The sequence below is a fragment of the Ornithorhynchus anatinus genome, chromosome X2 (genome assembly GCF_004115215.2).
Source record: "Ornithorhynchus anatinus isolate Pmale09 chromosome X2, mOrnAna1.pri.v4, whole genome shotgun sequence".
In the NCBI taxonomy this organism is placed as follows: Eukaryota; Metazoa; Chordata; class Mammalia; order Monotremata; family Ornithorhynchidae; genus Ornithorhynchus; species Ornithorhynchus anatinus.
Window position 1 is genome coordinate 7548327 of NC_041750.1, and position 21219 is coordinate 7569545.

Genomic DNA, 21219 nt, shown 5'->3' on the forward strand with positions numbered 1-21219 from the left:
CTATCAGCAGGACCAACCACATGACTAAACAGAATTGGGGGCCGGGAGGGGTGCCGGGGGGATTTGTCCTGCGAATGCCCGAAGAATCCAATAAGATGGACAAAAGCAGGGAATGTCACATACTCTCCCCCCTCTGCCAGACTCAGTCTTCCCACTGCACTGCACTGTCCATGACCGGACCTATAGCCGACCCCCACACCTGAGCAAACAGGGTGGTGGGAAACTCCCTGCCCTGTTGTATTGCAATGGTATTGCCCCCACAATGGCTTGGAGGCCACGGATGAAAAACACCTATCTCTTTACCTAATAACATGGGCTCCGGCCCGATGCACCTTGCACTTGGGTAGGCAGAAACAGGATGGAGCCATGCACGATGCGGTCCGGCAGGGTCAGCCAGGCGACAATGAAAAGGCAGCAGGGCCCAGGAGCGCTGAGAGCTAGCAGGTGGTATGAACATGGACAGATGGCTGGAAGCCAGTCCTGCCCTGCTGAGGCAGCCAGAGCCAAGCTGGGCCTAGAGGCAGCATCAAGAGCTTCCCAGGTGGATGGTAGATGGGGACAATTAGGATGGAGAACGGTTGGGTTGAGAGAACCGACCGGTTGGGTTGTTTGACTGAACCGACGAAAATCCGTGAGTGGCGCTCTTTCTGTTGGTTCCAGGCACAGCGGCGAGAACTAAATGGAAGACTGATGAGGTGGTGCCTCATCCAGCATCACGATCCCTACTGGGCAGGAAACTGGGCAAGGAGACTTAATATGTCAGTCTGGACGGCCAAAGGCCAGAGAAAACCAGAAAAAAAAGTTAACATCTGAGCCACAACAGCCGCTGTCCCGGAGGCAACAGGAACCTGAGGACAGAGTATATGGCTAAAGGACAGGAGGCTGTGAAGGCCATCCGGATATACTCTTTGATGTGAGGGGAACCGAGGAGGTAGCTTGAGGTATTTGAAGAAAAAGAACCGAATCTTCAATTACCAAAAGATTCCACACACATACACATACACACTTTTTCAGGAATGTAGCAAAAATTGGCAATTTCCCAAGAACAGATAGAGAAAATCAGGCTTCAGACCAAGAGAGAAGCTTGGTTTATGGTACACAATGGTTACCAGGAAGCTAGAGATCATTTGTAGGAATGCAGTAATATTTGGGAAATCAACCGAGAAATGATGAGAAAAGTCCTGTCACACATCTCTGGCCCAAGAGGGACCTTACCACATTATCTCTTGGTGACTAGCACAGGACGGACCCGAGGAAGTTTGAAGTTAGAAGATCATGGCTCACTTGTCTGTGGAGAAAAATCCCACAAAGGTGGCTTGGCTTCAGCTGAACTGGAGCTGAACAGCCTGGCCTTCTCCTAGTGTGTTCCTCTTGTGGTGAGATTTTTCCCTTTAGTACGTGTGTGATTGATCGCTTTACTGTAAAGTTTTCACCAAAATGATTGGTCTGATTGTCAATCGCAAGGTTGGATACTGTTTCTCCAAATCACTCAAACATTACTGTTGCACACCCTCTTTTTGTAACGAAATTTCTTCAACAGTGATTATTGTCTCTACTCTTTTTGAGCAAGGACCCACCTGTGCAAAAAGCCTTGGAGGGTAGCAGAACCGGAGACGCTAGAACCAGGTGGACAAGGTGACAGCTGGGGGGTAGCCGACACTACGACCCATGCCAGGGGTCGTGGCACTGCCCGAGGAGATGGGGTTGGAGGGAGATTACAATGGACAAGTCCCCTTTCTGTGAGCTCATGACTCCCTCCTGGATCCACTGTCCACTTGACCTACAGGCCCAGAGCCCCACCCTTTCTTTCCCCCTTACGTCAAAGACCAATTTCTCTCACGACACAGAAGCAGGATTCTTTGATTTGAAAAAAAAAAGAGCTGTATTGAAAACTAATATAAAATATCCCCACAGGAAACCGCATTCACAGGGTACAGGATTACAGAAGGTTCTCCACCCTCTGGCTTCCTTTTCTGTGGACGAGTCTTGCCCCTGCCCCCCTTTCCCCCCTCCCAACCCCCGATTGATACCCGACCTGAGCCCAGTAACAGACCTTGCTCTGACGCTCCCGCTCAACCCAGCCCTCTGCTCAGACATCAGCTAGGCTGCAGGGCCCTTTGGCTTCCCGAATCGAGCACCCAGAACCGAGCACCCAGAGGGAGCACCGTGACACTGAGCCACAGGGAATGGGGAGCCTTTCATCTGTCCTACTCCTGGCTTTACGTTGCTGGAGCAGGGAATAGGAGGGACTGGGGAGATGGTCCCGGCAGGGAGAGAACAGGAGTGAACAACACTTCAGTAGAAAACGTTTTCTCATGAAGGCCACTCTGTGGGGAGGGGAGTGGGCTTCTTTGAGAGCAGAAGCTTACTAATAGCAAGAAGGAGCGAGGTTAGTCTACTGGAAATAAACTGAGAACATTTACATAAATAAATGAGGCAAAGATGAACTAGCCAAAGTTACAAAACAATTGCCACTCCGCCAAAGAATAAAAGACTAAAACTTGGGTGGAAAGTTTCCCGTGATTATGGTTGGATTGAAGAGGCAGAATCTGGGCTCCGCTAAGGGACTGGGGGTGGAGGCTAGATAGCCAGTCACCACGCTTGTGAATACCAGCCACCCGGGGTGTCACCCATATCACACTGAACCTGCAGTGGAACAAGAGGTCGTCATATGGAACGTTTTGTGGGAGTCTGTCCGAGCCACAGGACTCGATGCAGGAGGTGAGGTAGAGGGAGGCTGGGCTCTAAAAACAAAATACTGGATATAAGAGGTGCCTAGGGCCTAGTCAGGACCAGAGAACAGACAGACCAGCTGAAAACCTGCCTGTCCAATGTAAAACCAGAAGAACAGCCATCGTAGGGCTCTTTACGGGCAGGGAGGGAGCGTGTTTACCACCTCTATTGTACTGAACTCTTCCAAGAGCTTAGTGCAGTGCTCTGCACACAGTAAGCACTCAATAAATACCATTGATTGATTGATTGAAGGTTAAGGGGCTAACCCCCTCCTGCTTTGGGCTCCTGGGCTAAGCACTGGAGAGAAGGTAGGGGGAGACCTCCATTGGGATTGCCCAGACAGAAACACAGAGAGAGAGAGAGAAAGAGAGAGAGAGCGCCTTTCATTGTTGCCTCAGTTTCCCTTTCCCCCAAGTGAAAACTCAGCCTGCAGGCCAAGATCATCCCAAAGACCTTCCTCGTCCCACTTGCTGTGGCTCGAGATCCTGGGGCCACCATGTGCTGGGCCCATTTCCACACAGGCTGATGCCTGTGCGGCAGGAACCCGGGGGGCCTTTTCCCAAGGTAGGAGGCTCCCCCCAGAACACTCCTGCTGTCTCTGAGCGTACATGCCTCGGCACCAAAACAGTCAGGCAGGTCCAGCCAGTGGCCCTTGAGGTGCAGCTGAGGTGAACTGGAGGGGAGGGCCCCCACCTGCCCCCAAAAGAACTGAACCCAAAGATGGAAGCAGAGAGCTGGATCAGGATGCCAGCTGGAGCCCTGAGCCCAGCCACCTGGCCCAAGTCAAGCTGGTGGCTGGAGAGCAGGCATCGGAATCTCTTCCTGTCACTGGGCTCACCTGCAGCTGGAGGAGAAGGGAGGAGAGGGGAGAGGTGGGACAGGGCCCAGGCGGGGAGGCGCTGATGTGCTGTGGGCGTAACCCCAGGAGCAGTTCAGACCCGAGCTTCATGCTGCCTTCCCCAGCCGATGGGGAGAGGATGGCAAGGCAGCACACTGGGGGCTGCTGAGCCTTGGCTTTGAGACCCATAGGTCTTTAGGAGGGCGGGAGAGGACCCCCAAGATGGGGAGGAGGCAACAAATCCTCTGACTCAGCCCCGTAGACAGAGGCTTGCCTGGTCTGGGCATCTTGGAAGCAGGAGGACCAGCTGAAGAAACCAGTAGAAAGACAGAAGTTCCCACCAAGCCTCAGAGGTGGCACTCGGTCTGAGCGGGCGGAGGTGGCTGGCTTTTATTTCATTTCTTTGGTGTGAGATGGGTGACTGCCTGGTGACTGGCTACTCGGCCGCAGCTGCGATCATCCCCGGGAGACACTGCTCTTTCGTGGCCGATGACAGTCTCTCAGCTGCTCTGCAGAGCTACAAGATGGAGGCCCGGAACCTGCTCTGGGATGGCCCCAGACCCACGAGGGAGTCCAGGCGGGAACCCGGGGATCCCGAGCGAAGAATATAACTCCTCCACTCACAGGGAAACAGCGAAGCGGATGCCTCAGATGCAGCAACTCCCCAAAGTAGCCCACGGTCCTGAGAGGGTGATGGCGTCCAAGGCCAAGGAGCTGTCCCTGCCTTCAATGGTCATCCTGAACGGCGCACTGGTTCTGCCTCTCGGCTGTCTGTCTGTCCTCCTCAGAGCTCCCTGAAGGGCGGCAGACCGACCCGCCCCCGGTCATAGCTCATCCCGGGCTGCGCTGTCGAGCGGGGACTGTAGCACGTCCGAGTTCTTGGCCTCGTTGCTGAGCTCCTGCTGCTCCTTCATCTTCTGTGACTTGGCCCGGTCCCAGTCCGTCTTCACTTGCTCATTGTTCCACACGACCGAGGTCTCCGTGTCGCTGACGTAGCCGTCGTCCCCAGTGTAATGGGTAGGGAAGACGAGGAGCGGCTCCACAGAGAACGCCAGCAGGTTTCGGTTCTCAAAGTGCTCCTTGTACTCCGAGCTGCAGGAAACAAATCAGCTGAAGCCCGGCTGGGCGGCCGGCCCTCCCTTCCCTCCCTCCACTCCCTGTCCTCTCTTCTCGGGCCCCAGCTCACTTTCCCTAAAAATCCCGCTCAGCCCAGCACCCCGGCCCCTTCCTCCGCAGCCGTGGGAATGCTTCAACTGCTCAGGGCTCCAGAGAAAAGTAAGAGCCACAGCTTTGGAAATTGGAGCCCAGCCAAACGAGAAAGAAGGCCGCCAAGCCTCCGCCCTCTTGGGGGTTTCCTGGGCCAGGGGCCTTAAATAAGGACCAGCTGGCCCCTCCCAAGCGAAAAAATCCTGGCCTGCCCTGAACAACAACACTGGAGGAAGTTCTCAGCCAGAGAAATATCAGGGGGGAGATGTCCCTCCCTCACAGCTGCTGCCCAGAAACTTATACAGACGGATATTTACCAAGCTTCAGTCCCTATTCTCTCCAGCTCCCCCTATTCCTACCAGAGTCTGAGGACCATTCAGAGCCTCCAGTCAGTCAGATAGTCAACCGTATTTACTGAGCACTTACTGTGTGCGGAGCACTGTACTAAGCGCTTGGGAGAGTACAATATAACAGATACGACGTTCCCTGCCCCCAATAAGCTTACAGTCTCCAGCTCACTCTAATCAGGCCCCCAAGCCAGGCTGGCTCTCTGGGCACTGGCACAGAGCTGGTAGGCCAACTTGCAGGTAGCTGTCCTTGGCTAGGTGGCCAAAGTCCACCCTTCACACCGACTCACACCATCCTCTAGCCAAAAGACAGTCTCAAACTCCTTCCAAAGATGACTGCCAGGCAGCCCTGGTTCAGCAGGCAGTGCCCCCCGAGCAATATGCTCCATCTCTCTCAATCGACCAACCAATGGCATTTATTGGGCGCTCACTACGCATCCAACAGCACAGTCGGCTCTCGTGGCACTGCACGACCCCACTCCCCTCACTTACACAGGATGTTTGTCAAACATTACGGGCAGGAACTCGTCCACGGGCAGCATCTTGGAGAGCGGCTTGGCCGCCAGCAGCTTGCGAGCTCCCTGGAGGGAGATGACGTACGCCAGCGTCCAATAAGAGTAGTCAGCTTCTACCAGGTTCCGCACGTGCGGCACTGCCTTCTCCGAGTGCTCCACCTGCATCCGCTTCCTCCCTATGTAGCTGGGGAAGAGACGGGTCACACTGGAAGGAGCGCAAGCACTCCGGGGTCTAGTCGAAACCAGTGGGAAGGCAGCGAGGTCTACTGGAAAGAGCACGGGCCTGGGAGTCAGGGCACCTGAGCTCTAACCCTGGCTCCGTCATTTGCCTGCTGAGAGACCTGGGGCGAGCCACTTGGCTTCTCTGGGCTTTAAGTTTCCTCAACTGCAAAAAGGGGATTAAATCCTACTCCCCCCTTCTTAAGACTGTGAACCCCACAAGTGAGACAGAGATCGGGTCCAACCCGATTAGCTTGTGCCTAACTCCAGCACTCAGAAGAAGGCTTGACAAATAGTTAGCGCTTAACAAATACTGTAACAGCCACCGCCCAGCGGAGGAAGATTCCTAGGTGGCTGCCCCACATCTGGGGGTGTAGGGTGGACAAAGGGTTCAAGATGGAATAAGGGGCAGTGCAGAGATTATGCTGACTGAAACAGAGTGAGCCGGTTGGGAGAAGAAGGTACGGGTCCTCTCATCAAAGTCGGCCTACTCCAGGATGGCTAAATCTCGTCATCAGCTCAGACCCCTCGGGTTGAGTGGATCTTGTCCCCTCTCACGGGGGTTGATTGACAACTGCTAGCCATTGTGGATTTGCAAAGGGAATAAACAATATTTTTCCTTCCAGTTGGTCTCCCCTGAGAGAGCTGGGGTCCTAATTCCTCCACTGTACTGTGGGTCTCCATCCGGATGGATCATCTCTCTGGATATGATTCACAAATTCCAGCCAGGCCTGCCAAGTCCTCAATACTTACATCAGATCCCAGTCTAGGCCTTCTTCCTCTAAGTCATACATCAGGTTCATCAGGCGTCTCTTAAAGAAAATCTCAAAGCGAAGGTCGTCCTCAAACACGATAGATTTCTCCAAGCCCCGCTCCACGACCTAATAAGGTCACAAGATGACAATGGTCAAGAGAGAAAGCCATCGGACCCCACCCGGCAGCACCTATCTTGGAGAACAGAGTCATATGACTCCCATTTGACCACCGCAACTATTCTCAAGATGTGTTCCTGAAGTCATACAACCCGCAAAGCAATTCCCCACATTAAGCCCCTTCAGTCCACGTTGAGCTACAGCAAAAAGAATGGCTTCATATAAAATTGGTCTAAAGGCTTCCGGGCACCCAACAATTCCGATGTGGGGCAGCACCCCAAAAAATATCCCCAAATCACAACACCTTAAAAGGGAAACAGGAGTGCTTGAGCCCCCCCCACCTCACACTCCAATGCCCTGCTCATTAGCAGAGTCAGCTCACCCCCTCTTTTTTTAATGGTATTCGTTAAGTACTTACTATGTTGAGCATTGTCCTAAGTGCTTGGGGAAAATAATAATTACTGTGGAAGTTAAGTGCTTACTATGTGCCAAGCACTGTTCTAAGTGCTGGGGTAGCAAAAAAAAAAAAAAATCAGGTCCCACATGGGGCTCACATTGTAAGTAGGAGGAAAAACAGGAATCGAATTCCCATTTTACAGCTGAGGAAACTGGGGCACAGAAGTTATTTGCCCAAGGTCACACGGCAGGCAAATGGAAGACTCCCGGGCCCATGCTCCTTCCACTAGCCCACACTGTATCTGTGTGTCGTTTATACTAATTAATTAATGTTGGTATTTGTTAAGCGCTTACTATGTGCCGAGCACTGTTCTAAGCGCTGGGGTAGACATAGGGGAATCAGGTTGTCCCACGTGGGGCTCACAGTCGTAATCCCCATTTTACAGATGAGGGAACTGAGGCACAGAGAAGTTAAGTGACTTGCCCACAGTCACACAGCCGACAAGTGGCAGAGCGGGGATTCGAACTCATGAGCCTTGACTCCAAAGCCCGTGCTCTTTCCACTGAGCCACGCTGCTTCTCATACATATACATATACATATCTTATACATATACAAGTTTATCAGGTTGAACACGGTCTCTGTCCCACGTGGAAGGGAGGATGATTTAATCCCCATTTTAAAGAGGAGGAAACTGAGGCCCAGAGAAGTGACTTGCCCAAAATCACACAGCAAGTAATTGGCAGTCAGGATTAGAACCCAGGCCCTCTCACTCCCACGCCTATCTATAGATGATGCGCGCATGCACGTGCGTGGGGGGGGGGAGGATAACATTACTGATAGTGAAACTCTATCCCTGCCCAAGTGTCATTGGAAGATGATTCCTTGCACACTGTATTCAGGAAAATAAGATAGTAGCAGAAATAGTATGGCATTCAACGAGTGCCCACGCAAGGTGCTTACACCCTTTTCACTCCCCTTGTCATTCTGAATGAGAAGGACACTCTAAATAGGCCTGCTCCAGGCCCCAAGTGGACCACTGGTGATGGTTCTGTTGCCTCACCCCCACCAAAACTCCAGAGGCAGTTTCACAGACCTTCGGCTTAGGGTAGGGAGAAGGGTAAAGTATGTCCGGCTATCTTGCAGGGAACCCAGAAGTGGTTCTAACCTCCTGTTTTGCTGTTGCCCCTGACACAGGTTTACAGAAAGGACCTACGTGATGTATACACCAGTGCTTCTGGACGAGGGAGTCTCTGGGCCCCGCCGTTTTCATCGGTGGCCCTGACCAGAGGTTGCTCACCCCGCACATTGGGAAAACTGGGATCGTCTGGATTAGGTAGCACGGGACAGTCCGTATGCTCACCTCCTTCCAGATTTTATAGTGACTGAGAAAGCAGCCCAGCTCCCCTTTCGTGAGTGGACGACTATGGTAGGGATCCTGGTAACCAGGCAGCATTTGAATCCCCATGGCTTCCACCTGACTAGTGTTCATCGCCCTGGAAGAAAGACACACCGCATTATTTCCTCCAGCAATTCAAGAGAGCAGCTGTTACCATTAATCTTCACACATGGGACTAGTGGCCGGCACCTTGCCCAGGGAGGGGGCTAATGGGGAGGATTTGTGGCTCTCACCCAAGCAGCCTTTACCTAGCCTTTCGGAGTGCCGCTCAGGGAGAAAACTACGGAGGTCAAAAAACCCAGTCTACGAGTGATGAATGGCCCACTGAAGGCTTTTACCCAGCCCTTCACAGTCTGAGAGCGTCCTTCCCTCCTTCAACTGCCTCGAGTCCTGATGTGGCAGGGGGAAGAGGGGAGAAAACAGAGATAGGAATGTTGTAGAAGAGAAAGAAAGAGGAAGATAGAGGAAGGGAAGAGATGGGGTGTTTTCTTCTCGGAAAAATATTAGTGGATCCATTGTGCTCCAAGGATGCATAGCCAGGAACTGTATATTCCCCACCCCAAACTGCCATTTTAGCCCTACTGTGACTCCTAAGCACTTAAGACTACTCACACACTCCTGTAGCATTTATGTACATAACCTATATATGCTATTGCATCCTCTTATCTGTAGTTTAGTGTCTACCTCCCCAGCTCCTTGAGGGCAGGGGATCATATAAACTAATTCCCACAGCTCCCTCCCCTCTGCCTTCCAACCCTCTCAACTCTCCCCGATTCTAAAAAAGCCCGCTCATGAGCTCCATTCTATCAGCCCACCACTCTGCTCCTGAACCTATCCAAACCCCTAGATTGGGTCGTATACACCTCCCCACCCTCTGCTGCCTTCACTCCACTGTGACTGCTCTCTCCAAGGTCACCAATGACCTCCTCATCACCAAGTCCAAATGGCCAGACTGATCCCGAGCTTCCTCAACCTCTCAGCTGTCGTTGACACAGTGGACCACTCCTTCCTCATTGAAACGCTGTCAGACCTCGGTTTTGCGGACCCAGTAGGACCTTGTTTTCCTCCTCCCCTCTCTGGCAGCTCTTTCTGAGTTTCACCCACTGGGTAAAACATTGAGTGTTAAAAATCAACCCACGGGTTGAGGAAGAGGAGGAGGAAGAGGAGGCTGGAGGAATTTACCAGACGTGAGGAAAGAAAGAGGAGGAAGTCAAGTTCAGCAAAGACTGGGTATTCAAGCTGGTTCTTTAACGAAAGGGCAGAGAAGAGTATGTTGCACAAATGGGCATTTTCCTGGAATAATTCGGGAAGTGACTGGGCGAGCAGGGCCCCGTCTCTGGTCCCAAGCCAACACTGCCACTCTACCAGAGCCCTCCAGACCTCCCCAGCCACCGATGTGACCAGGTGCAGAGCCGGGTTTCTTCCCAGGCCCCAGTGAGAAGCTCACTTTCCATCCACTGCCTCAACGACTTTACATTCGATCTGCTGCTCATATAACGTCCTCAGCATTCGCTCTCGCCGGTCCAGGCGGCGCTTCAGGTTAATCATGAAGACCTACAGAGAGTCGGGAGGGAGTGAACAAAGTCCAGAGGCAACCGGCCCTTCCTCCCCAAGAAACCCAGCCCACGCCATCACCTCATCAAAGCCCATTTTGTCAGGGACCTTGGCCTGGACTGAGGTAAACTGGGAAGGTTCCACTGGAGGGTGCTTCACTACGGGGGGAAAAAAACAAACAAAAACAGAAATCCATTTATTCCCCAAGCAAGAGAGAGGCTCAAGAGAACCAGTCTCCTGAAGGCTCAGATTTATTATGAAAAAATGAGATTGTCCCTCTAACCCACTCTCATTTCAACAGATAAAATCCACTGTCAGCCATGGGATGAGAACTCACCCTTCTAAGGGCCAAAGGAGTCCATTTCACCCTGTTGTCCTCTAAGGCGAGAGCTACAGTCTTGCAAAGCCCCAGGTTACAGGAAAACACATATACTTTAGCACTCACGGGCATGGACACCACAAGGACACCCACGACCACTTATTCTGACACCATGGCAGGTGGAAAACGGACTCCTGTTATCAAAAAAACGCTCTCCAGTTTCCCAACAGCGTACTAGCCCAAACTCTTCGAGAACACTCGTGTCCTGGCAGAACTGAGCGTACTTTGGCCAGATCAGATGCTTCACTTCAGTAAAAGAAGCAGGGTATACCTAGGCCTGTACAAAGAAAACGTGAAAACTGACCCAAGAAAGGTGTGAACATTTGTACTGTACTTTCCCAAGTACATAATACAGTGCTCTGTGCACGGTAAGAACTCAAATACTACTAATTGATTATTGAAAGTAATGCACTAGCTAATAACGACCAGGTCGTGTCATTTGGGGACTCAAGGGCTAAGGAGTAGCAGCCGTATCAGTGGCTGAAGGCGAGCTGATCTCTTGAGAGGGTGTAGAATTGATCTCAGGAAAAAAAAAAAAAAAAGAGGGCTTTTCCTAGTTTCTCCTCCCCCTTGAAATGGATGATTTTTATGTGGTCCAGTTCCCCCGACCCCCTTAGATAAGAGGATGGGTGGTCAAGGGGAGCTGCCTGCAGCATCACCTTGAGAAAGAATGATGGGTGCCCAAGCCCAAACGGTGCAGGGACAGAGACGGGGGTTGGGGGGGGGGGGGGGGCAGGGGCAGAGCCAGAGCCGGAGCCGGCCCCTGGCCCAGACTGGCAATGGAGAAGGGTGGACTTACCCAGAACCTCAAGTTGGACATGCATGAAGCTCTCCATCTCATCCCGCAGAGAGCTGTGGGCCCGCAGCGGCACAGGCAGAAAGCCATAAACCTCCTTGTTGCAGACAAACATCTGAACTTCTGAAATCGGCACAGGCCAAATCACAGTCAGACTACAGAAGCGGAACCAACCAAGTGAAATGCTTGACATCACCCCCTGCCCCGCGCACCTCTGTGCCCCGGGAGCCAGGCAGGCTACCGCTAAGCCAAGTGAGACTTCCTGCGGTCCCACTGGCAGGAGCTCAGCTCAGGGATCCTCAGCTGGCTCCGAGAGCGGGGCTCCCCCAGTCTGGTGGGTCTGACGAGCGGGAACCTGAAGCCAAGCCCCAAAGAGACGTGCCTGATTGCTCACCTGCCTGCTTACAGGAGAAAGCAAAGACAATGATGTCATCGAAAGACCAGGTATAGTCGGGGTGCGGTGGGTAGAAGGCGAGCTCCCGAGAAGCCGCTTTCCGCAGGTCAATCAGAAAGGTGGAGTGTACCATGGGGACCGCAAAGCAGCCGCGGCGATCCCGCTTCCTTATGGGAATGTACGCGGGCGTGCGCTTGTAATAGCCCTGGGGTGGGGAGAAGAGGAGAGAGAGAGAGAGAGAATCCCTGAGCTGAGTCTTCTACCTATAGTCCCGTCAACCCCCAAAAGGGGAGGTTTGAGACTTTGGAGGTCTGCCCAGGGGTGGGCTGGGGGACACCAAGGGGTCCCGCAGGACCAACCAATCACTCCTTGAAGTTCATCTGGAGCAAAGGCAAGACAAGGAGGATGAGCGATGGAGAGAACAGGCTACTTGGGCCCAAGCAAAATCTAGGTACCGGGACTAAAACCGTCCCGGGAGAGGCCCATCTAACCACAGCAGGTTCCACAGAAGGAAGCAGGGTTGGGGGCGCCTACCTGAGAAGTCATCCCACACCAGAAGTTAGAGTAGGCCGCTCTGGAATCCAGCATCGGGGCCACCACGGTTTTGTTCTCGGAGATCAGCAGGGCCAAGGTGTCCGGGTTTATCAGGAGATTATCGGCATCCACAAACTGGGGAGCAGGGCAGAAAAACCCATCAGCCAAACCCCCGGGCCTCAACACCTCCACTCCAGTCAATCGATGGCATTCATTGAGCACTTATGGTGTGCTGGGAGAGTACAATACAACAGAGTTGGCACACCCGTTCCCTGTCTTCTCTAAAGAGTGGTCGTCACTCACCCTCCCACCGCTCCCTTTACCCACCATGCCATCTAAACTGTGGGTGTCGGGAAGCCTGAGCCAACCAGAGGACATTTGATAAAGTGCTCAAGAAATGAGCACTCAAGCCCAACATATCTGCCAACATCCCAGTGTCCTAAGACCTAAGGATCTGGAAGGATGAAGAGGGTAATTCCAAATTCAAACAAAAATTGGGTGTAGAAATCAGCATTACCCCTAGGCACAATGATGTCACACGGGGCCCAGCTGCCTCGGAGAAGCAGATACACCCCCGACTTCCGGCCAGCTGTCCACCTCAGAGACCAGCCAGAAAGAGGGTCAATTCTCAGCCGTCAAACATCACCCATTCATGGGAAATCTGGGGCTAAATCTTTCACAGACGACCTGTTACTAGACCGGTTTGGTGCACCTGATACAAGCTTTTGACTTTAAATATTCTTAGCAAAAGGAACTACTTTTTCTAAGCATATCGAATGCGTTTCCCCAGAAGGCTGTACAGGCAGAAACCATCAGCAAGTCCAAGAAGGGCTTGGATAAATTCCTAGATAAGAGGTCCAAAAAGGGGTTAGAGGAGGGCAAGTTAGGGGTATGTGGAGCAGCGTGGCCTAGTGGATGGAGCACAGGCCTGGGAGTTGGAAAGACTCCAACTCTGCCACTTGTCTGCTGAGCGACATTGGGCAAGTCACTTGAGTTGTCTGCCTCAGTTACCTTATTTGTAAAATAGGGATTAAGACTGTGAGCCCCATGTGGGACAGGGACATCTGAATATCTTGTATCTACTTAGTACAGTGCCTGGAACATAGTAAGCGCTTAACAAATACCCCTATTTATTATTATTATTATAGCATGGCTGCCAGCATACGGCTCCTCCAAACATCCTGGGGCCTCTACTGGAGACAGCCTACTGAATTTGAACAAAATAGGGCATTTCTTACGTTCTTATCGTTAGAGGAAGTTACAGGATTTGAGAAGAGGGAAATGAAACAAAACATCTCGGAAGAGGGTGAGCCAGTAGCCTACCCACAACTCGTGCTCAATATCATCTCTTCTTCTGTTTCCCTGATTCAGCCTGAACTCTGTCCACTCCACAATAGGTGCAGGTTTAGGGTTCAGCTTTTACTACAATTTTTCAGACCCACAGACCTCCTTTGCTAATGAAGGAAAAAAATGCAAAAATGGCTGGCTTAACAGAAGCACCTATAAGACAATCATGTGCCTACTGGGTGACCTTGGGCAAGTCACTTACCTTCTCTGTGCCTCACTTCCCTCAACTGCAAAACAGTTTCAGTACACCCTGCTTAGATTGTGAGCCCTTGTGTACCCCAGTGCTGAGTACAGTAACTGAGGGTAAGCGCTAAATAAATACCTCAATTATTTTTATGTGATGGCTTAAATCTTCAAAAAGCATATTGGGAGAACAAAAGGAAATGCTTTTTTCACTCAGTGGGTGGTAAGCATGGGGATTTAATTAACACAGGAAGCATGAGTACATTCAAAAAAGGTTTGGATAAATCCACGGACAAGAGATGTTCGAGAAGAAAGTTACAGTTGCTCTTATTTAAGAATGAAATGGATACATGGACAAAAGGTCCAGGGCAGTGATAAGATGCTCAGACAGAAGAATGATCTCTACTTAGATGTCCTCCCATCACCTCAAACTTAACACGTCTAAAACAGAACCTCTTATCTTCCCTCCCAAACCCTGTCCTCCCCGTGACTTGCCTATCACTGTAGACGGCACCACCATCCTTCCTGCCTCAAAAGCCCGTAACCTTGGCATTATCCTTGATTCCTCTCTCTCACTCAACCCACATATTCAATCCATCACTAAATCCTGTCCGCTCGACCTACGCAACATCCCTAAAATCTGCCCTTTTCTCTCCATCCAAGCTGCTATCACATTAATCTCATCACTTATCCTATCCCACCTTGATCACTGTATCAGCCTCCTTGCTGACCTCTCAGCTGCCTGTCTCTCCCCACTACAGTCCATACTTCACTCTGCTGCCAGGATCATTTTTCTACAAAAACCATTCAGGCCATGTTTCCACTGGAGGTTCCTAAGGAGAGGGGTTGCCCGTCTACCTCCACAAACAGAAATTCCTCGCCATTGGCTATAAAGCACTCAATCGCCTTGTCGCCTCCTACCTCACCTCACTACTCAACCCAGCCCTCACACTTCACTCCTGCAATGAAAACCTCACTGTACCTCAATCTCGCCTATCTCGCAGCGGACATCTCACCCACATCCTGCCTCTAAGTCTTGATTATTATTCGCTCCTAATCTCCATCAGTATTATGTAGAGGTTGTTGTATCTGCTGCATTTCTCTCTGATCTCCCTTCCTCCTCTCTCTCCCTACTCCAGGATATTCTTCACTCCGCTACCCGGCTCATCTTCCGGCAGAAACGCTCTGGGCATATCACTCCCCTTCTTAAAAACCTCCAGTGGCTGCCTATCAACCTCCGCTCCAAACAAAAACTTCTCACTCTAGGCTTCGAGGCTGTCCATCACTTTGCCCCCTCCTACCTCTCCTCCCTTCTCTCTTTCTCCTGCCCACCCTGCACGCTCCGCTCCTCTGCCGCCCACCTCCTCACAGTCCCCCGTTCTCGCCTATCCCGCCGTTGATCCCTGGGCCACGTCCTCCCGCGGTCCTGGAATGCCCTCCCTCCTCACCTCCGCCAAACTAATTCTCTTCCCCTCTTCAAAACCCTAAAGCTCACCTCCTCCAAGAGGCCTTCCCAGACTGAGCTCCCCTTTTCCCTCTGCTCCCCCTCTACCCCCACTTCACCTCTCCTCAGCTAAGCCCTCTCTTCCCCCCTTTCCCTCTGCTCCTCCCCCTCCCTTCCCCTCCCCTCAGCACTGTACTCGTCCGCTCAACTGTATATATTTTCATTACCTTATTTATTTTGCTAATGAGATGTACATCCCCTGGATTCTATTTATTTGCTATTGTTTTAATGAGATGTTCATCCCCTTGATTCTATTTATTGCTACTGTTCTTGTCTGTCTCCGATTAGACTGTAAGCCCGTCAAAAGGCAGGGACTATCTCTGTTACGGATTTGTACATTCCAAGCGCTTAGTACAGTGCTCTGCACATAGTAAGCACTCAATAAATACTAATGAATGAATGAATTCAGAGGCACAACCAAGTCGCACAACCCAAAAAGGACAGAAATTGAGTGGATGGAGGAGAACTGCAGCAGAGGCAGAGGAGGGTCTGTGGATAGTTTCAGTGTATGGCATTCATAGATGCAGTGTTACGGGGGTTGTTTTGGAAAAGTAATTTTGCATGAAAAGTAACTTGGGGAGCTGTGATAAAGCAGACTGTTAACGATGATGATGTAAGTCACCTGACAAGTGTGCTTTAGGGCTGAGACTTTAGGACTGAGAACCCACACAGAGGACTTTAATCGTACCGTGCTTGCCGAGCACGGTTTTCATTCTCTCATCCCTGCAAGTGTTATGTTCCTGCTGGGGCAGAGTGTGCAACGAGGGAGTTGGCAGGCTACACCCCTGCCTGGCTACTAACTTGCTGCACGTATACTTTACAATGTGCGGTCTTTGCCCCGTCAGCCAACTACAGGCAGAACCACTTAACTTCTCTGTTCCTCAGTTACCTCATCTGCATAACAGAGATTAAGAATGTAAACCCTAAGTGGGACGGAGACTGTGTCCAACCTGATTTGCTAGTATCTACCCCAGCGCTTAATACAGTGTCTGGCACATAGTAAGCCCTTAAATACCATAAAATCAAAAAACAGGTCTAGAACAGGTCTCCTGATTTCCAGAGCAGTGCTCCGTTCACTGACCCAATTGCAGGCTAGGCCACAGCAATAAAACATTCCTGGTTGACTCTGTCCCTGACGTAGAATTGGCTCTAAAGAACCCCTAGACCTGCATTAAAAACCACTAAACTGGTATCCCTCACTGAGCACACTGGGATAAGCTTCTGATCCCGTGCACACCACGCAACTTTCGTTTCTCTTTTTTGCTGAGTGGCAGCAACAAGTCGGAGCCACTATTCTTACCAGGATATAGTCAGCCCACATATCCCGGGCAGACTTCAGTGCGGCCTGTCTGAGTTTCATCACGTGTTCGTAACGAGAATTTGACCAGTGCTTAGGGCCCTCCTCGTCTGGATAGGACCTGAGAAAAAAATCAAGGGTAGTTAGTATCTCAGAACTGGAAAGCCTGCCGATCTGCAGAAAAACACCGAAAAGTTTGAGAACTTTCTTGTGTCTATACTTGCTCACTTAACTACTTGAGAAAATGGGGATTTTAGCAAAACGGGCCTCAACTCATCCAGGGCTGGGGAGGACTTGCAAACACTACTTCCAGGTAAGGGAGGGCAGAAGTGCTAGATCTCTCCCCTCTCCCCATTTTCAATAGAGCTCCTCTCATCATCTCTTGGAGGCGGCCATAAAGTGGCTTTATAAAAAGGAACTGATTTAGGAAAATCACTCCGCTAGTAGAGAAACCAACCTTCATCTGCTACTTTCAAATCGAGGCAGGGAATGCATGCACCAATTCTATTGTATCGTACTCTCCCGAGCGCTCAGTACAGTGCTCTGCACAGACCTACTCATATCATCTTTCTAAAGCCTCCAATGGCTTCTCACTGCTTTGTATATAAACCAAAAGCTGAATGCTGTCTTCCTCTTCCCTATCTATCTGTTTCTCCCATTATAACAGCAGCAGCACTGCCTAGGGGAAAGAGCCCGGGGCTGGGAGTCAGAGAACCTGGGGTCAAATCCCAGCTCTGCCACTGGCCTGCTGTGTGACCTTGGGCAAGTCACTTAACTGAGCCTCAGTTTCCTCATCTGTAAAAGGGGGATTCGATGTCTGATCTCCCTCCTACTTAGACCGTGAGTCCCAATTGAGATGACTCCCATATAAGACAGGGTCTCTGTCCAACCCGATTACCTTGCATCTGCTCCAAAACTTGGAACTGTGCTAGACACACAGTAAGCCCTTAATACCATAATAATGATACAGCTGAGCTCACACTCTTCGCTCCTACCGGGAAAACCTCCTCTCGGCAATCCGCTTCGAGTCCCGTGCCGATGCCTTTCCTAAGACATCCTCTGACAGCTTCACCACACCAAGTTCCTCCCCTCCTTCAAAAGCCTCCTAAAAGCCATCTCCTCCCAGAGATTTTTCCAGCCAAGTCATCCCCTTGGCCACCTCAGCCTTTGTGGATTTACCCATTTAGACTCACGTCTAAAATCTGAGATCTACGGACTTCTTCGCTAGAGCGTATATTTATCCCATCCGTGCCTGCCGCCTCCTTCTGACTGGGGAGGGATGGTCTCTTCTTCCCCTGTTCCTGTTCTCTGACTATACGAGGGCCACCCGGGCCACCCAGCACCGGGCTCGAGTGCACTCACCTGGGCTCCTCCATGGGCCGCCACTCCACATAGTGGTACAGGCTCTGCACGTTGACCAGCCACTCCCGCAGTACCGCCGTAGTGTTGTCGACGTTGTGGTCCGTAGCCACCCTGCAAAACCCCACCGCCCCCGAGGAACCGGCAGACAGGGACGGAGCAGAGACGGGGAAAGGGGACAAGTGCCGGGAACGCAGTTAAGCACGTCGCCCGCTTCTGCACCGTCCCCGACCCTGAGCCCAACTGGCCTTGGGGGAGGGAAGGGGCTCCTTCACCTCTCAGTTCCCTCAGAGCGGAGGGCCTCCTCCCCTCCCGCTGAACAGAGGGGCTCCTCCACCTCAACCGGACCAAACTCAGGGGAAAGGGACTCCTGGCCCTGCCCTAGCTCTGCTCCTCGCCTCTTGCCCCAAAGGAGGCAGGGCTCCTCTATAAAGCCTAAAGGGAGGGGACTCTTCTACCTCTCCCAAGCTCAGATCCCAAGCTCTGCCCTTGCCCCGGCCCCACAAAGGAGAGGCCCCTCCTCCTCCTCCGCATCAGACAATGACTCTCCCTTCCTTGGAAGCCTTATTGAAGGCCCATCTCCAAGAGGCCTTCCCTGACTAAGCCCTCCTTTCCTCTCCTCCCACTCCCTTCCACGTCGCCCGGACTTGCTCCCTTTATTCCCCCCGCCACTCATGAACGTATCTGTGATGTTCTTTCTTTCTTTCTTTCTTTCTTTCTATGCCTGTCCCCGCCTCGAGACTGCAAGCTCGTCGTGGGCAAGGAATGGATCCGTTATAGTGCACAATCCCAAGCGCTCAGCACCCAATAAGAGCTCAGTGACTACGACTGCCGGACCCTGTTCCTCCTCTTCTCGCCACCTCCGGCGACCACACCAACCCCGCCACTGGGGCACGGAGTTTCTCCGCTCCCCGGGCCAAAGGGGCGGAGCTCCTCTGCGCCCGCCCCTTCCCACGAGGTAGAGGAATTTTTCCGCCCCTCCCCGGCCCTTCCCCCCTTCACCTTCTCGGGCCGGCCCCCGGCCCCGAAGGGGGGGCTGCGCGGCCAGAAGGGAGGGGGCCCCTTAAATCCGCCTACTGTGCGGAGGCGGAGCAGGTCCGCTCGCACTTGGGGCGGGGGGGGATGGCCGCCCTTCCCGACTCGGGCCTCGCAGGGCTGGCTGCAGAGGGAGGGAGGGAAAGAGGGAGGGAGGAAAGGAAGGAGGAAAGAAAGAAGGAAAGGAAGGAGGAAAGGAAGGAGGAAAGGAAGGCCTCCCCACCCGCCCGCCGGCCCCCCTCACCAGAGCGCGGTCCTCTCCTTGGGGTGCCGCAGCCGCTCCAGGGCCCCCAGCGCCGGCGGCAGCGAGTGCGCCGCGTTCCGGGCCAGCAGGGCCACCAGCACCCGCGGCGCCTGCAGCGGCGATTCGGGGCTCCAGCGTTCCTCGGGGAAGTAGGCAGCGGCGGGGCTCGGGCGGGCCAGCACCGCCAGCAGCAGCAGCAGCGCCGGCGGCCGGGGGGCCCCGGGCGGCCGAGGCCTGCGGCCCATCGGGGAGCGGGGCTCGGTCCCCGCCAGGACCCGGCCGGGCCGCCTGGCAGGCTGTCCGAGGGGCCGTAAAGGGAGAGGCCGGCCGCGGGGCGGAGCCTTTAAAGGCTCCGGAGCCCGCCCACCCCCCACGTGTACAGCCGCACGTACCCCCTCCTCTCCGGGCTAACCTGGGAGGTGGGCTGGGAGCCCGACGGCCGCCCTCGCCCCCCGGCCCGCTTCCCACCGTCAACGGCGGGCGAGGAATGGTGACGATGGGAGCTGACTTCCTCCAGGAGGCCTTCCCGGACTGAGCCCCCCCCCGCCCCTCCCCTCAGCCCTGTGTTCATTCGGATATAATAATGTTGGTATTTGTTAAGCGCTTACTATGTGCAGAGCGCTGTTCTAAGCGCTGGGGTGGACACAGGGGAATCAGGTTGTCCCACGTGGGGCTCACAGTCTTCATCCCCATTTTACAGAGGAGGTAACTGAGGCACAGAGAAGTTAAGTGACTTGCCCACAGTCACACAGCTGACAAGTAATAATAATAATAATAATGTTGGTATTTGTTAAGCGCTTACTATGTGCAGAGCACTGTTCTAAGCGCTGGGGTGGACACAGGGGAATCAGGTTGTCCCACGTGAGGCTCACTGTTAATCCCCATTTTACAGATGAGGGAACTGAGGCACAGAGAAGTGAAGTGACTTGCCCACAGTCACACAGCTGCCAAGTGGCAGAGCCGGGAGTCAAACCCATGACCTCTGACTCTGAAGCCCAGGCTCTTTCCACTGAGCCACGCTGTCTAATGTTGGTATTTGTTAAGCGCTTACTATGTGCCAAGCACTGTTCTAAGCGCCGGGGTGGACACAGGGTAATCAGTTCGTCCCACTTGAGGCTCACAGTCTTCATCCCCATTTTACAGATGAGGGAACTGAGGTACCGAGAAGTCAAGTGCCCAAAGTCACACAGCTGACAGGTGGCGGAGCCGGGATTAGGACCTCTGACTCCTAAACCCGGGCTCTTTCCACTGAGCCACGCTGCTATAATTATCATTATATATTATTACACTATTTCTTTTGTTCATGAGGTGTATATCTCCTCGATGCTATCTGTCTTGATGATGATGTTTTTTTATTTTGTTCTGTTTTGCTCTGCCGTCCGTCTCCCCCGTTTAGACTGTGAGCCCGTCATTGGGCAGGGAGTTCTCTCTCTGTTGCCGAATTGTACGTTCCAAGCGCTTAGTACAGTGCTCTGCACAGAGTAAGTGCTCAATAAATACGATTGAATGAATGAATGAATGATGATGGTGGTGGTGGTGTTTGGGAAGCCCTTACTATGGGGTCAAGCACTGTTCGAAGCGTCGCGGTGGGTACTAGGTAATGGGCTCGTCCCACGTGGAGCTCACGGTCCCCATCTCCATTTTGCAGAGGGGGTAACAGAGAAGTGAAGCGACTTGCCCGAGGTCACACAGCAGTACAAGTGACCGAGTCAGGATTAGAACCCACGTCCTCTGACTCCCAAGCCCGGGCTCTTGCCACTAGGTCGCAGGAGCAAGCGAGCTTTGGGGCGGGGGTGTAAACTTTCCGAACCTCTTAACGGCAGCAAATGATAATAACGATGGCATTTGCTAAGCGCTTACTAGGTGCAAAGCACTGTACTAAGCGCTGGGGTAGATAGAAGCCAATCCGGTTGGACACAGTCCCTGTCCCGCATGGGGTAACGGTCTTAATCCCCATTTTACAGATGAGGGAACTGAGGCACTGAAAAGCAAAGTGACTTGCCCAAGGCCACACAGCAGACAAGCAGTGAAACCAGGTTTAGAACCCATGACCTTCTGACTCCCGGGGG

General features: G+C 52.7%; 1 protein-coding gene across 1 annotated transcript; it reads right to left on the reverse strand.

Moving 5' to 3' along the window:
- Nucleotides 1–1858: 1858 nt before the first annotated feature.
- COLGALT1 (collagen beta(1-O)galactosyltransferase 1) lies at nt 1859–19410 on the reverse strand. The gene is made up of 12 exons (XM_029052803.1): nt 19151–19410; nt 17875–17985; nt 16516–16633; nt 12182–12316; nt 11648–11852; nt 11257–11376; nt 10160–10236; nt 9972–10078; nt 8489–8621; nt 6612–6739; nt 5617–5823; nt 1859–4663 (listed from the first exon to the last, which is right to left on the reverse strand). The coding sequence occupies exons 1-12, from the start codon at nt 19393–19395 to the stop codon at nt 4396–4398; spliced, it is 1854 nt and encodes a 617-aa protein (XP_028908636.1). The 5' UTR covers nt 19396–19410; the 3' UTR covers nt 1859–4395.
- Between the last annotated feature and the right edge of the window lie 1809 nt (nt 19411–21219).

Coding starts and splice junctions, on each gene's coding strand:
- COLGALT1 (XM_029052803.1), bottom strand. CDS start 19,395: ATGGGCCGCAGGCCTCGGCCGCCCGGGGCCCCCCGGCCGCCGGCGCTG. Junction 16,634..17,874: donor CGGCCCATGGAGGAGCCCAG/GTGAGTGCACTC, acceptor TTTTTTTCTCAG/GTCCTATCCAGACGAGGAGG. Junction 10,237..11,256: donor TGTCCAACTTGAGGTTCTGG/GTAAGTCCACCC, acceptor TTCCCCCCGTAG/TGAAGCACCCTCCAGTGGAA.